General features: G+C 45.7%; 1 protein-coding gene across 1 annotated transcript in view; it reads left to right on the top strand.

The window, feature by feature from the left end:
- The window catches only part of fras1 (Fraser extracellular matrix complex subunit 1), a 515676-nt gene that overhangs the window by 209602 nt on the left and 293667 nt on the right, over positions 1 to 12407 (top strand). Inside the window, 3 exon segments of the mRNA XM_055640301.1 lie at positions 5236 to 5328; positions 6154 to 6313; positions 8252 to 8385. Of these exon segments, the coding sequence (XP_055496276.1) occupies positions 5236 to 5328; positions 6154 to 6313; positions 8252 to 8385 (387 nt within the window).

Below are 12407 nucleotides of genomic sequence, written 5' to 3'. Positions count from 1 at the left end.
AGTCTTGCATGAGAACTTTTTAACTCAGCGGGCAGGCAGCAGCAAATTGTCGCTCCCTTAAGTTTCACCCCACCTACACCCCTCTGCTTCCAGGCCATATGTGTGACCCCTTCCCTCCACTCTCCAGCTCCCCGCCCATTGCACCGGCGCGGGGGTTTTGCACTGTCTTCACGTCGGAGCTAGTGCCAATCACCGGAGACTTCAGGACCAACGGGACTCCGGCCCCCAGGCCCACTGCAAGCACGGAGATCCCAGAGACCCACAGCCAGCAGCAGCCCAGCCCCGTTCCAATTCCAGAGGAACACGCTCCCCGTAGGGACCGAAGCTGATGATGTGCAAGGTGCGTCTTGGTCTTGAGGTTGCGGATGAGGGGGCGCAGCTCGGGCTGTGACGTCTCCGGCCACCCCCTGTACAGGAGCTGAGACTGGGAACTGTGGAGTTGTTTGCAGTTGCAGAGGGAGGGGGCAAGGGCGGTACAGTTCCCAGTCTCAGCTCCAGTCCAGAGGGGTGACCGGAGACGTCAGGACCAACGGGACACCGACTGCAAGCACGGAGATCCCATAGACTCACAGCCAGCAGCAACTCTAGCCCAGCCCCGCTCCAACTCCAGAGGAACCCGGGTTGCGGATGAGGGGGCGCAGCTCGAGTTGTGGGCGAACTGCCACTTGTCGCTGTAGCGGCGCATCGGGGAGCGGGTTCCTGTTGGTCCTGACGTCTCCGGCCATCCCCCTGGACAGGAGCTGAGAGACGTCAGGACCACCAGAAGCCGCTCCCCGATGGGCCGCTACAGCGACAAGTGGCAGTTCGCCCACAGCCCGAGCTGCGCCCCCTCATCGGGACATCGACCCCCAGGCCCACTGCAAGCACGGAGATCCCAGAGACTCACAGCCAGCAACAACTCTAGCCCAGCCCCGCTCCAACTCCAGAGGAACCCGGGTTGCGGATGAGGGGGCGCAGCTCGGGCTGTGGGCGAACTGCCACTTGTCACCGTAGCGGCCCATCGGGGAGCGGGTTCCTCTGGAGTTGGAGGGACAGGGAGACACAGCGGCTTTTGAGAATGGTGGGCAATCACTTCCAAAGTTCTGCCCACACAGTCAGTACACCTCTCCTACACTTGTCTCCCGCACTAAGATCATCTCGCAGAGAATGATCCCAGCCTAACCCTCCCTATTCTCTCCTATTCTGCAAGAAAAAACTACATTGAAGACTCAAACTCGCGATCGAGTAACTGCCGGGATCGAGGCGCAAACTCGCGACCTTGCGGATATGAGCCGAGCACTCTACCACTGAGCCAGCCGTTAAAATCTACGCTAAAAATCTTCCATTCCGAAAGCCGAAAAATTCTGAATTACGAAAAGTGTCTGGTCCCAAGGCTTTCGGATAAAAGGTTGTGCACCTGTACATGGAAAGGAAAGGTTTGAAGGGGTAGGGGGAGGTGCAGGCAATTTGGTTGGCATGGATAGATTTTGCCAAATGGCTTGTTTCTGAGCTGCATACTGTAGCTCTATGAATATGCCTGGATCCTTTGGTAATAGACAGATGGGAATGAAGGAAATTTATCCTAGCCCTCATTTATTTTCTAATACTTGCTTTGTGAGGCACCATGGTTACACAGAAAAGCTGGAGAAACTCAGCGGGTGCAGCAGCATCTATGGAGCGAAGGAAATAGGCAACGTTTCGGGCCGAAACCCTTCTTCAGACCTTCTTCATTGTGAGGCACCATGTTTGAAACACAGTAGAAATGTATCTGGCTAAACCTTCAGTAACCATGTTTTCATCTCAATTTAGACAATAGAGAATTAAAAGTCTTGCCAACTTCGACCTACAGGACAGAGAATAATCTTGCCATAATAATAAGATAATTACACAATTAATAAATTACACTATTAATTTTAATATATGTAGTCACAATTTTTTTTTAATGCTGATTTTGGTTCCTTACTTTATGTGAATGCTGTATTGTTTGTGTAAATGTTCTCCGGTTTGTTTTATGTGGGGGGAGGGGGAGGAGGTCGGGAGAAACTTTTTTTTTCAGTCTCTTACTCTGTCGGAGATGCGATTGTTTTCCGGATCACATCTCCGGTCGCTCTGCGGCCTAATAATGTGGAGCTGGACTTAACATCGGAGCTGATCTCTTGCCTGGGATCGTTCCAACTGCGGCCTGTGGACTTTACATTGAGAGCTCGCAGTCTCGGGAGAGGCCGAGTCTGGAGCTCCAACGATGCAGAGATTCGACGCCCTGACCCGTGGTCCGATCGCTTGGCGCGGGGGAGCTGACATTTCCCCCGATGCAGGAGCTTATCGCTCTGACGTGGAGGGTTCAACTGCAGGCTACGGGAATCAAGATCGTCCCGTCAACGAAAGGTTCGAGGCCTTCGACCCCGGGAGGACAAAGAAGGGAAGAAATTGAACTTTTTTACGCCTTCCACCACAGTGAGGAATGTGGAGGAGTCTCTGTGGTGGATGTTTATGTTAAAATGTATTTTGTGTGTTCCGTTGCTTTTTATTTGTGTGACTGACTTGGCAAATGAAGTTCCTCGTATATGTTGCAAAACATACTTGGCTAATATTGTATTATTGTATTGTATTGTATTTATGTTGCACCATGTAGTCACCTCTATGGAGTTCCTTCCACTTGAGGTGAAAGTCTTTCCTGATGAGAGAGTAATATTTATTCAACAAGAGCAAAGCTGCCAAGCGAGTGAACTGAAACAGTGCCTTGAGGCGAAACAAGATAAAAGGTGTCACCCCCCATGCTGACAGACATGAAAAAGTAGAAGCAAGCTTCATGTGTGGTATTGAGAACAAAGCCTGGGTGGCAGGCTTATATTTTGTTATTGTTGTAAATGCATACATGAAAAGGGGATTTCTGCACACTTTCTATATCAACAGATCTTCACTGGATAGTCCATTTAAAACAATTCTTTGAAGACCATCCTCGCATATGTTTGTATTTTTTTTAAATGATCAAAGATTTATGTCTCCATTTTGTTTAGTTTTTGCAAGAAGATGATACTCGAATACCAGTCATAAAATTTACTTACTGAATCTAAGTCTCCGAGCTTATTGTTTATCTTAAAATACTGCTCCTGATAAAAGTTTGCCTATTATGTTTTTTATTTATGCATGTATTTAAGGATGTTTTCCAAGTGGTTGAAAATGGGGTGTAATGTTACTGAAATTCTGCTCATTTTACACACCAATGTTTGGAATATTGGGCCAGATAGAGCTTCAATTATTATTTTTTGGTTTAGTTATATTATTGTCACAATTACTGAGGCACAATGTAGTTTGTTTTGTATACGACACAAACAGTTCAGATACACCATGCACGCCAGACTTAAGTGCAATGGATAGAGCAAAGAGAAGATACAGAATGCAGAATATAATTCAGCATTGTAGCGCATCACTTCCAGGGTGGGACAAGTCTTTGATTATGTTGCCTGCTTTTCTGTGGCAGCACGAAGTATAGATGGAGTCAATGGTGGGGTCTGATCAGTGCGATGGACTGGGCTACATCTGCAACTCAGCAATTTCTTGCAGTCTTGGGTGGACCTGTTCCCAAACCAAGCTGTGATGCAACCAGCAATATGCTTTCTGTGGTGCATCTGTCCAATCATAAAAAGCATAGTAAATAAGTCCATGTTGGTGGGTTCCTTTGGAGTTGTGGATACTGTTGATGTCATCAAAATGACAGAACTCCCAAAGACACAACTCTTGTGAGTTTGCAACAGGATTGGAGTACGTTGTTCCTTTAATATCTTATCATCTCCCTAATGGGTTGTAAAGTTACTGAAATTCTGCTCGCTTTACGCATATTGGAATATTGGACTAGATAGAGAGAGTTTCAATTAATAATGTTTGGTTATGGTTTATTATTGTCACATGTACTGAGGCACAGTGAAAAGCTTTGTTTTACATACTACCTATTCATCTCCCTAACCTAGCCTGTTAATGCTCCTGCCCCAATTTACCTCCCTGAAATCATCAGCCATGCCTTTGGGCAGTTTCAATGTATTCCCGACTGGTGTCCCCTGATTTACTCTTTTGTAAATTTGAGGTTCTTCAATAGTTTGCTGCCCGAGTCCTCTTCAACCTGGTCTCTGGATTTGTTACCAGTTAACCAATGCATTAATATTACCGTATCAATGATACCGGAAGCTGTGCAAACCTTCCAAAATATCTGTGCTGCATTTGAAGACCCCTTGATCCATTTCTCCATTGGTAGCTGAACCATCCTCTTGCCCCTTTCTTCTTTTAAGCCAACCCAGAAGGCTCATCACTTCGATCAAGCTTTTGCCCATCTCTGCGACTGTGTTTCTTTGAATATGCTATGCTGCATATTGTGATGTTTAAGGAATTGCACAAATATTTCTTCATGTAATGTTCTTGTTATTGTTATTAGTTTGGCTTCAGTTCTATTTTCACAGCAAAAGCATCCGTCAAAGATGGCATTATTACTGTAGTTTACCCTTCCAGAAGAAGGTGCACTTGCCTTGTTTTTTGAATCAACTATCTCTTTCCCCTTGTGTCTCACTGAGGGTAGTACTGCTCTGTCAGAGTTTCTGAATTTCCAGATTTTGATGGTGGAGCAATATTCAACTTAGTTGGTGGTGTGTTTGCCCATGAGCAACTCCTCTTCTTATTAAAGAGTGGAAGTTGGCTATGCTTGATTTCTTATAAAACGGGATGATCATAAGCACATGATCTGCCACCTTTTACAGACCAACGCCTTGGTCTTCTGACAAGGCAGCTCAATCTGACAGGCCGACTGATTATTGCCAAAAACAGTAAAGCTAATTTCCTTTAAAATTGAGTGAGTACGGGTGCCTTAATTTATTGGTTCAACTGGTCGTACAAGGAGCATTTCCAGAAAACTGTGAGATTTTAAAGAAAAGTTTATTCGAGTAAGTGGACCAAAAGGCTCTTTCCATAGCATTTATTATTGGAATTAGTAAATGTATCTATTGATCATCATGCACTTTTCATTGGAACCTTTGTATTGCCTTGTTTCCTTCTTATTTTACATAATCAACCATTGTCCAATAAGAATAACAGATATTATCAAGAATATGTAATGAAAGCAAGGTTATTAAAATCTTTTTATTGCAGATATAAATAATGTTAAACAAATTTTTAGCTTAGATGTTTTTTAAAAAATCCTTGTGGCAACATTTTAATTTTACATTTCAAAAATCCTTGTGGCAACTTGTGTTTTTCACTTTTCATTATAAGGGAGAAGTTTTCATAATCAATCCAAATACTTGCTGTCCTGAGTGTGCCTTGAGAACAGAAAACTTCTGTGGATATGAAGGGCAGATTCATGGGGTGAGTTGCCAGAGATTTGCAGCTATTTCACGGGGAGTGAAACATCAGTTTCTACAACAAGAATATGCATTACATTTAACACTATTTTGTTTACATGCAATCATAATGCTTTTGTACACAAACATCACTTGATCATAACCTTCATGTCTCTGATATTCATTTTACTATAATGCTTTAACTTTATGTCTTATGTAAATATTTCCAGGTGTTTCGAACCTCTATCATAAAACTGTTCCATATTTAATGGTAATAACTTTAACAATAACTGCATGTAATGGTAAGAGAATTTTAAATTTAAGGTTTATGGAAGTAAGATATGACATTGCGGGCAGGTTCGATCAATTTTGTTTCATGGCAAGATAGGGGTAGCAGAGTATTGAGTAGGTTGAGTTGAAGAGGGCAAACCAGGGAGAGAATTGTCTTTGCATTAAGTTGAAAGTGATGGGGATGGGAGAGTGTGACTGGGTGTGGGATCCTTTTGCAGCTGGTGGAAGTGACGAAGGAGGGAAGTACACCAGAGAGCTGTTACTATCGTGCTTGTGACCAAAATGGTTTCCACATGGAACCATCCCTTTAACCTCTGAAGTTAAGATGGAATTTGCAATGGAGAATTCCAATGGGCAATTCAGAGATTTGCTTGGAATCAAAGATATTGTGCTTATCAGCTCCTAATCATTGGTTAGTTGATAAATAATAGGCTTTGTGCAGCAGCTCAGGTATTTAACAGGAACTCAGAATTAAAAGCACCAATGTCAACGACTGTTATTTTAAACAAGTAGTGGATATTCCATGTTATGTGAGGGGTGACAATGTTCTTGTTTACAGGATGGCACTGAATGGTCAAGCACAGATTGTACTGTTTGTTCCTGTACCAGCAAGCAAGTTACATGTGGCCCAAAATATTGTCCCTCCATTTCTTGTGGGAGAGAAGAAACTATGTACACCCCTCTTGGAGACTGCTGCCCAATTTGTGTCAAAACTGGAGGTAACACATGACATACTTCTGCTTGCTATGGGTTAATTGTCCTGATGTTTTGATTTACTTTGTTAATTTATTAACTGTTCATGATTCATCAGTTAAACAAAAAGATTCAAAAGACAATAATCAATGCATGAAAAGTTGTCAAGAAAATAAACATAAAAAGTTGTTGGACATAAGCTGATAGACACAAAAAGCTGGAGTAACTCAGTGGGGCAGAGAAAAGGAATAGGTGACGTTTCGGGTCAAGACCCTTCTTCAGTCTGTCAAGACTGGAGGTAACATACAAAATAAATACCAGCTTTTCTGTGTAACCTTCGATTCTCCAGCATCTGCAGTTCCCTCTTAAATACAAAATACTTCTGCTTGCTATGCCTTTCTGTTCTGATGGGTTAATATTTTCGGTTTAAACCAGCATCTGCAGTTTCTTCCTACATTTTGTGATACTCTTTTATTGCAGTCCTTTGAGAGATTAGCACATTTGATGGCAGTCTTGCCACTGAAATGCCAATCACATGTAGATTGGCACATCAGTGCTGTGGAGAGGGAATGCTGCACTATTGAAGGTTTCGCTATTGGTTGATACATCAAAGTGAAGTCCCAAAAACAAATGGACATAAAATGCACTTGAACATGATCCACAGGGCACAACGAGTGTCCCATGGCCACCCAATATTTCTCAGCCAACTACATGACTCTAAAATGATTCACTGGTCATTTGTTTAGTTTAGATATAGAGCATTGAAATAGGCACATCAGCCCACCGAGTCCACACTGATCATTGATCACGCACACACTAGTTCCATGTTATCCCACATTTGCATCCTACACACTATGGCAATTTAAAGAAGCCAATTAACTTACAGGTATGCATGACTTTGAGATGTGGGAGGAAACCGGTGCACTTGGAGGAAACCCACGCGGTCATAGGGAGATCATGCAAACTCCACACAGCCAAATCCCGAGGTCAGGATTGAACCCAGGTCTCTGCCGCTGCGAGGCAGTAGCTCTACCGCTGCGCTACTGTGTTGTCCAATGTTTGTGCCGCTCATTTTTGATCATGGACGTTGCCGTGTGCAAATCAGCTTCCGTAAATGCCACACAGTTACAATTGTGGCTGATAAATTGTGTAATACCTAAGGGGTGTGTTGAAAACGTAATTTGCAGTTGTCAGGCTCTCCCTAGGTTCATGAATGCCCAATTTATGGACACCCATACATATCAACGAGCTCCCATCATATTATCAGCTTCAAAGCCTGATATACCTGCAAAGGCTTGTTCCTACAAATGGCAGAGCTAGTTCCCATTCTCATTCCACATTGATAATAGTTATTTCTTATCAAACTTTTGTGCTTTGGATACCGTTCATTGCAATATTGCAGATTTATGATTATCTGATAAATTGATTTTGTGTAATTCCTGCCTAATGGATAAAATCGACATTGGCAACTGTGAAAAGAGAACATTTCATAACCTGTAAATAGAGCTTTTTTAATGCCAGTTTTTGTGCTTTGCATATGGAAATGTACTATTTTGGTCTGTTTATGGATAAAAGTAAAAGCTGAAATGATCTCCAATCTGATTACAGCTAATTACCCAAGGTAAGCCTGTCCATATAACATTTTTCATGCCCATACCAGAGGCATTTGAAAATAAGCTGGGAAACAAAATTGTTCTGTTACCATTGATCAAGAGCAATGAACATATGTGGTAATACAAAGCAAATCATCATGACCTGGACAATATACTGAACCTGGCCTCACAGCTTGAGTCACCCTGAATCCAAATGTTTTACCAGAACACTCAACCATCCTGATCATTCATATAAAGTTGTGCTTGGGACCCGCTCGCTGTTTGCTGGCGTAGAGTTAAGGTGATAGGAGTAAAACTATACATGTCATTTTTCATCACTTGTTTATTTGTATCATTTGCCATTTTGAACAGTATCATGTCTGTTCGAGGGAAGAACGTACAGGGATGGTGAAGACTGGAAACCGACCGCTTGTTCAAAGTGTGTCTGCAGTAATGGAGAGGCACAATGCTACACTGCAGAATGCCAGCCCGTGTTCTGTAAGAAGGTGAGTGGCATGTCATTGTATCACACTTTAGTGACATACATGCGTAAATGGTGATACGTAGTCACCGATGAGACTTTCCAGATTGATGTTCGGGTTCAATCCCCCTGTTTCATGTTTAGTTCAGTTTAGAGCTACAGAGAGAAACAGGCCCTTCGGTCCATCGAGTCCGTGCCGACCAGAGATCTTGCACACTAACACTATCCTACACACACTAGGGGCAATTTACATTTATACCAAGCTTATTAACCTACAAACCTGTACGTCTTTGGCGTGTGGGAGGAAACGGGGGATCCTGGAGAAAACCCACACAGGACATGGTGAGAACCTACAAACGCTCTACAGCCAAGCACCCATCGTCAGGATCGAACCTGGGTCCCTGGTGCTGTAAGGCAGCAACTCTACCATTGAGCTACCGAGGTGCCCTGGCGTCATCAAAATCATCCAATGTCTACAAAAGGGATAGACCGAGCCCCAACCTGTTCACCAGTTCACCACAGGATGCAACTAATTTTGTGCCCCCTCTTGCTGGCTGCTTCATGCAACAGTTCATCCTCAAGGCCCTACGCTCCACACTCTCTGCCATAAGCTAGCACCTTTTGGCCTTCGCTCAGTCACCCCCACAGCTCCGGGCCACGATTGCCCAGACGATCCAAGGACCGCGCTTGCAACCAGCACGTCTTCGCTTTCCTGATGTCCTCCGCCACGAATCGCAACCTCATTCGCCTCCAGATTCAGATCACACCGATGCTGTAGGACTCAATCTTGTTTCCGACTGTCCTTAAATCAGAGGCCCCATCTCCTGAACCAACCTGAAGCCAAAACATCGCTCTGCGTACCTGACCCCCACCAGGACAGGACCTGTGACTTCATCGCCGCTGGACCGAGTAGCCCCCTCCCCCCCCCCCCCCCCCCCTTGACAACACCAAATCTGGCTGTCTCCAGGGCAAGCTTCCTGAGGAGGGCTACTGAGGTGCAAAGGGTTTGTTCATTCATGGAACAGATGAAGCAATGGGGGGGGCCTGGGAATTAAAGGTGTTGAAGTGATGAAGAGTGTGTGAGGCATCTAACTGACGTGTACTACAAATGCTCTACTGCCCACAGCTACCTTAACTACACATTCTCCCACCCCCCCTCTTATAAGGATGACATCTCTTAGTCTCAATTTCTCTGTCTCTGCCACATCTACTTCCAGGATGAGACTTTCCACTCTAGAACATTCAAGATGTTCACGTTCTGTAGTAAACGTGGTTTCCCCTCTGCTGTTGTGGATGGATCTCTCACCCATGTCTCCTCTCTGTCCCACAGTTCCGCTCTCGCTCTCCCTCCCCCCAGAGGAAACAAGGATAGAGTTCCCCTGGTCCTCTTCTTTCACCCCACCAGCCACCTCAACCAATATTTCCGTCACCTTCAACATGATCCCACCAGCATTAACACCTTCCCATATCCACCCCTTTCTGCTTTTATATGAGACCAGTATATCTGCAACTCCTTAGTTCACTCATCCCTTCCCAACTAACCCTCCCCTTCCCCAGATACTTCCCCCTGCAACTGCATCTTTAATACCTGCCCCTATAGCTCCTCACTCACCTCCATCCAGGGATCCCAGCAACCCTTGCAAGTGAGACAGAGGTTCATGTACACCTCTTTCAATCTTATTGATTGGATTTGATGTTCCTGATGTGGTCTCCTTTATGTCGACGAGATCAAACAGAGACTTAGCGACTATTTCGTGAACATGAGCACTCTGTCCGCCAAGGTTTGGTAGATCTCCCGGTTGCTGACTATTTTAACGCCTTCCCATTCCCATGTCGTCCTTTCTGTCCTTGGCATCCTCCATTGCCAGAGTAAGGCCACAAGCAAACTTTAATAACAGCAGATCATTCTGCTTGGGTAGTTTACAACTCAACAGTATGAACATTGAATTCTCCATTTTTAAGCATTAACCCCTCTCATTCTCCCACTATGTCTCACAGTGCCTGTTATCCTGCTCCTTTCCCCTCATCCATATGCTCATCTCTCATCCTTGAGTCCCAACATTTCCCTTTCCTGGTTATTCCGCTCTGCATGACCTGCTGAGTTCATCCTTCACTTTGTGCTTTGCTCGACAGTTTCTTGTGTCTCCTGCTACCTCTTCATGGGTAATCTTGTTGCATAGGGGGCTGCGCCTGTCAGCAGCGCGTTAGTCTTTTCAATTTTTAGTATGTTTTAAAGTATGTTTTAAAGTTTGTTTTAATGTTCCTTTGTGTGTCTTGTGTGGGGGGTGGTTTGGGGGGGTAAGGGGGAAACCGCTTTGGTCGCCTCCTCCACGGAGAGGCGACTTTTTCCAGGTCGCGTCCCTCGTGGCCTAACGAGGATCGGCGTGGCCTTTTCCGGAGACGCGCCCGGGGCTTCAGCGGCGGGCGCAGCGTGGACTCTCAGCGGAGCGGGCGAGCCCTCGCTGCTGGAGGGAAGCACTCCGTTTCGCTGGCCCACGGCAGCCGGCAGCCTGAAGCCGCGGTCTGCAGAGCTCCAGATGGCGCGGCGTCCGCAGCCCGGGATTCCTCGTGGGGGACCCGGGGGAAGAAGAAGCCATCACGGCCGGCCCGCGGCTAACTTCTACCGCGGGCGTGGTGGCGACTTACCATCACCCCTGGAGGGGAGCTTCGACCACCGGCCCTGCGGTCTGCGGTGCTTCTGGCTGCGGCGCGGCGGGAACCTTAAATCTTCGACCGCCGGCCTGCGGCCTACACCAGCCTGAAGCCCCGGTCTCCGGTGGGGAAGAGCCGATCCTGGACTTACCTTGAATTTGACTTTGTCCCTTACCATCTGGACGCCCGCAGCAACGGCTGCGGAGGGTGGAGGTCCCGACCACGGGGGAAAATGGAGGAGGTCTGGCCAAGTTCTGTGCCTTCCACCACAGTGATGAATGCTGTGGTGGATGTTTGTGTTACATTTTTTATTGTGGTTGTGTGTTCTTTATTATTGTACCGCTGCTGACAACCCAAATACCACCGACCCTGGTTGTGTGGCAAATAAATTCAATTCAATTCAATTCAATTCAATTCAAATCTTCACAGTGATGCTCACCTTCTTTGCCTGAGAGCTCCATTTTATTTAGGTTGGAGTATAGAAGTTGGGATGTAATGTTAAAATTGTACAAGGCATTGGTGAGACCAATTCTGGAGTATGGTGTACAATTTTGGTAGCCCAATTATAGGAACGATGTCAACAAAATAGAGAGAGTACAGAGGAGATTTACTAGAATGTTGCCTGGGTTTCAGCAACTAAGTTACAGAGAAAGGTTAAACAAGTTAGGTCTTTATTCTCTGGAGAGCAGAAGGTTAAGGGGGGATTTGATAGAGGTCTTTAAAATAATGAGAGGGATAGACAGAGTTGACATGGATAAGATTTTCCCATTGAGAGTAGGGAAGATTCAAACAAGAGGACATGACTTCAGAAGTTTAGGGGTAACATGAGGGGGAACTTCTTTACTCAGAGAGTGGTAGTTGTGTGTCGAATGAGCTTCCAGTGGAAGTGGTGGAGGCAGGTTCGATTTTATCATTTAAAAATAAATTGGATAGGTATATGGATGGGAAAGGAATGGAGGGTTATGGTCTGAGTGCAGGTAGATGGGACTAGGGGAAAATAAGTGTTCGGCACGGACTTGTAGGGCCGAGATGGCCTGTTTCTGTGCTGTAATTGTTGTATGGTTATATGGAACATTGTGGACTCTCAGCATGGAGCGGGCGAGCTCTCGCTGAGGCTCGCTGGAGGGGAGCGCTCCGTTTCGCTGGCCTGCGGCAGCCGGCAGCCTGAAGCCGCGGTCTGCAGAGCTCCAGATGGCGCGGCGTCCGCAGTAGGCGACAGATAGCACAATGGGCTAAGAGTTCGGCTGGCGACCGGAAGGTGGCCGGTTCAAATCCCGCTTGGAGTGCATACTGTCGTTGTGTCCTTGGGCAAGACACTTCACCCACCTTTGCCTGTAATGGAATGTTACGGCGGCAGGCGCGGGCCACCGCGACGCCCTGTGTCTCCCTTTCAAG

Source organism: Leucoraja erinacea, chromosome 1, assembly GCF_028641065.1.
Source record: "Leucoraja erinacea ecotype New England chromosome 1, Leri_hhj_1, whole genome shotgun sequence".
Classification (NCBI taxonomy): Eukaryota; Metazoa; Chordata; class Chondrichthyes; order Rajiformes; family Rajidae; genus Leucoraja; species Leucoraja erinaceus.
Note: the sequence above shows the minus strand (reverse complement) of the source record. Positions and strands in the feature narration are given on the sequence as shown.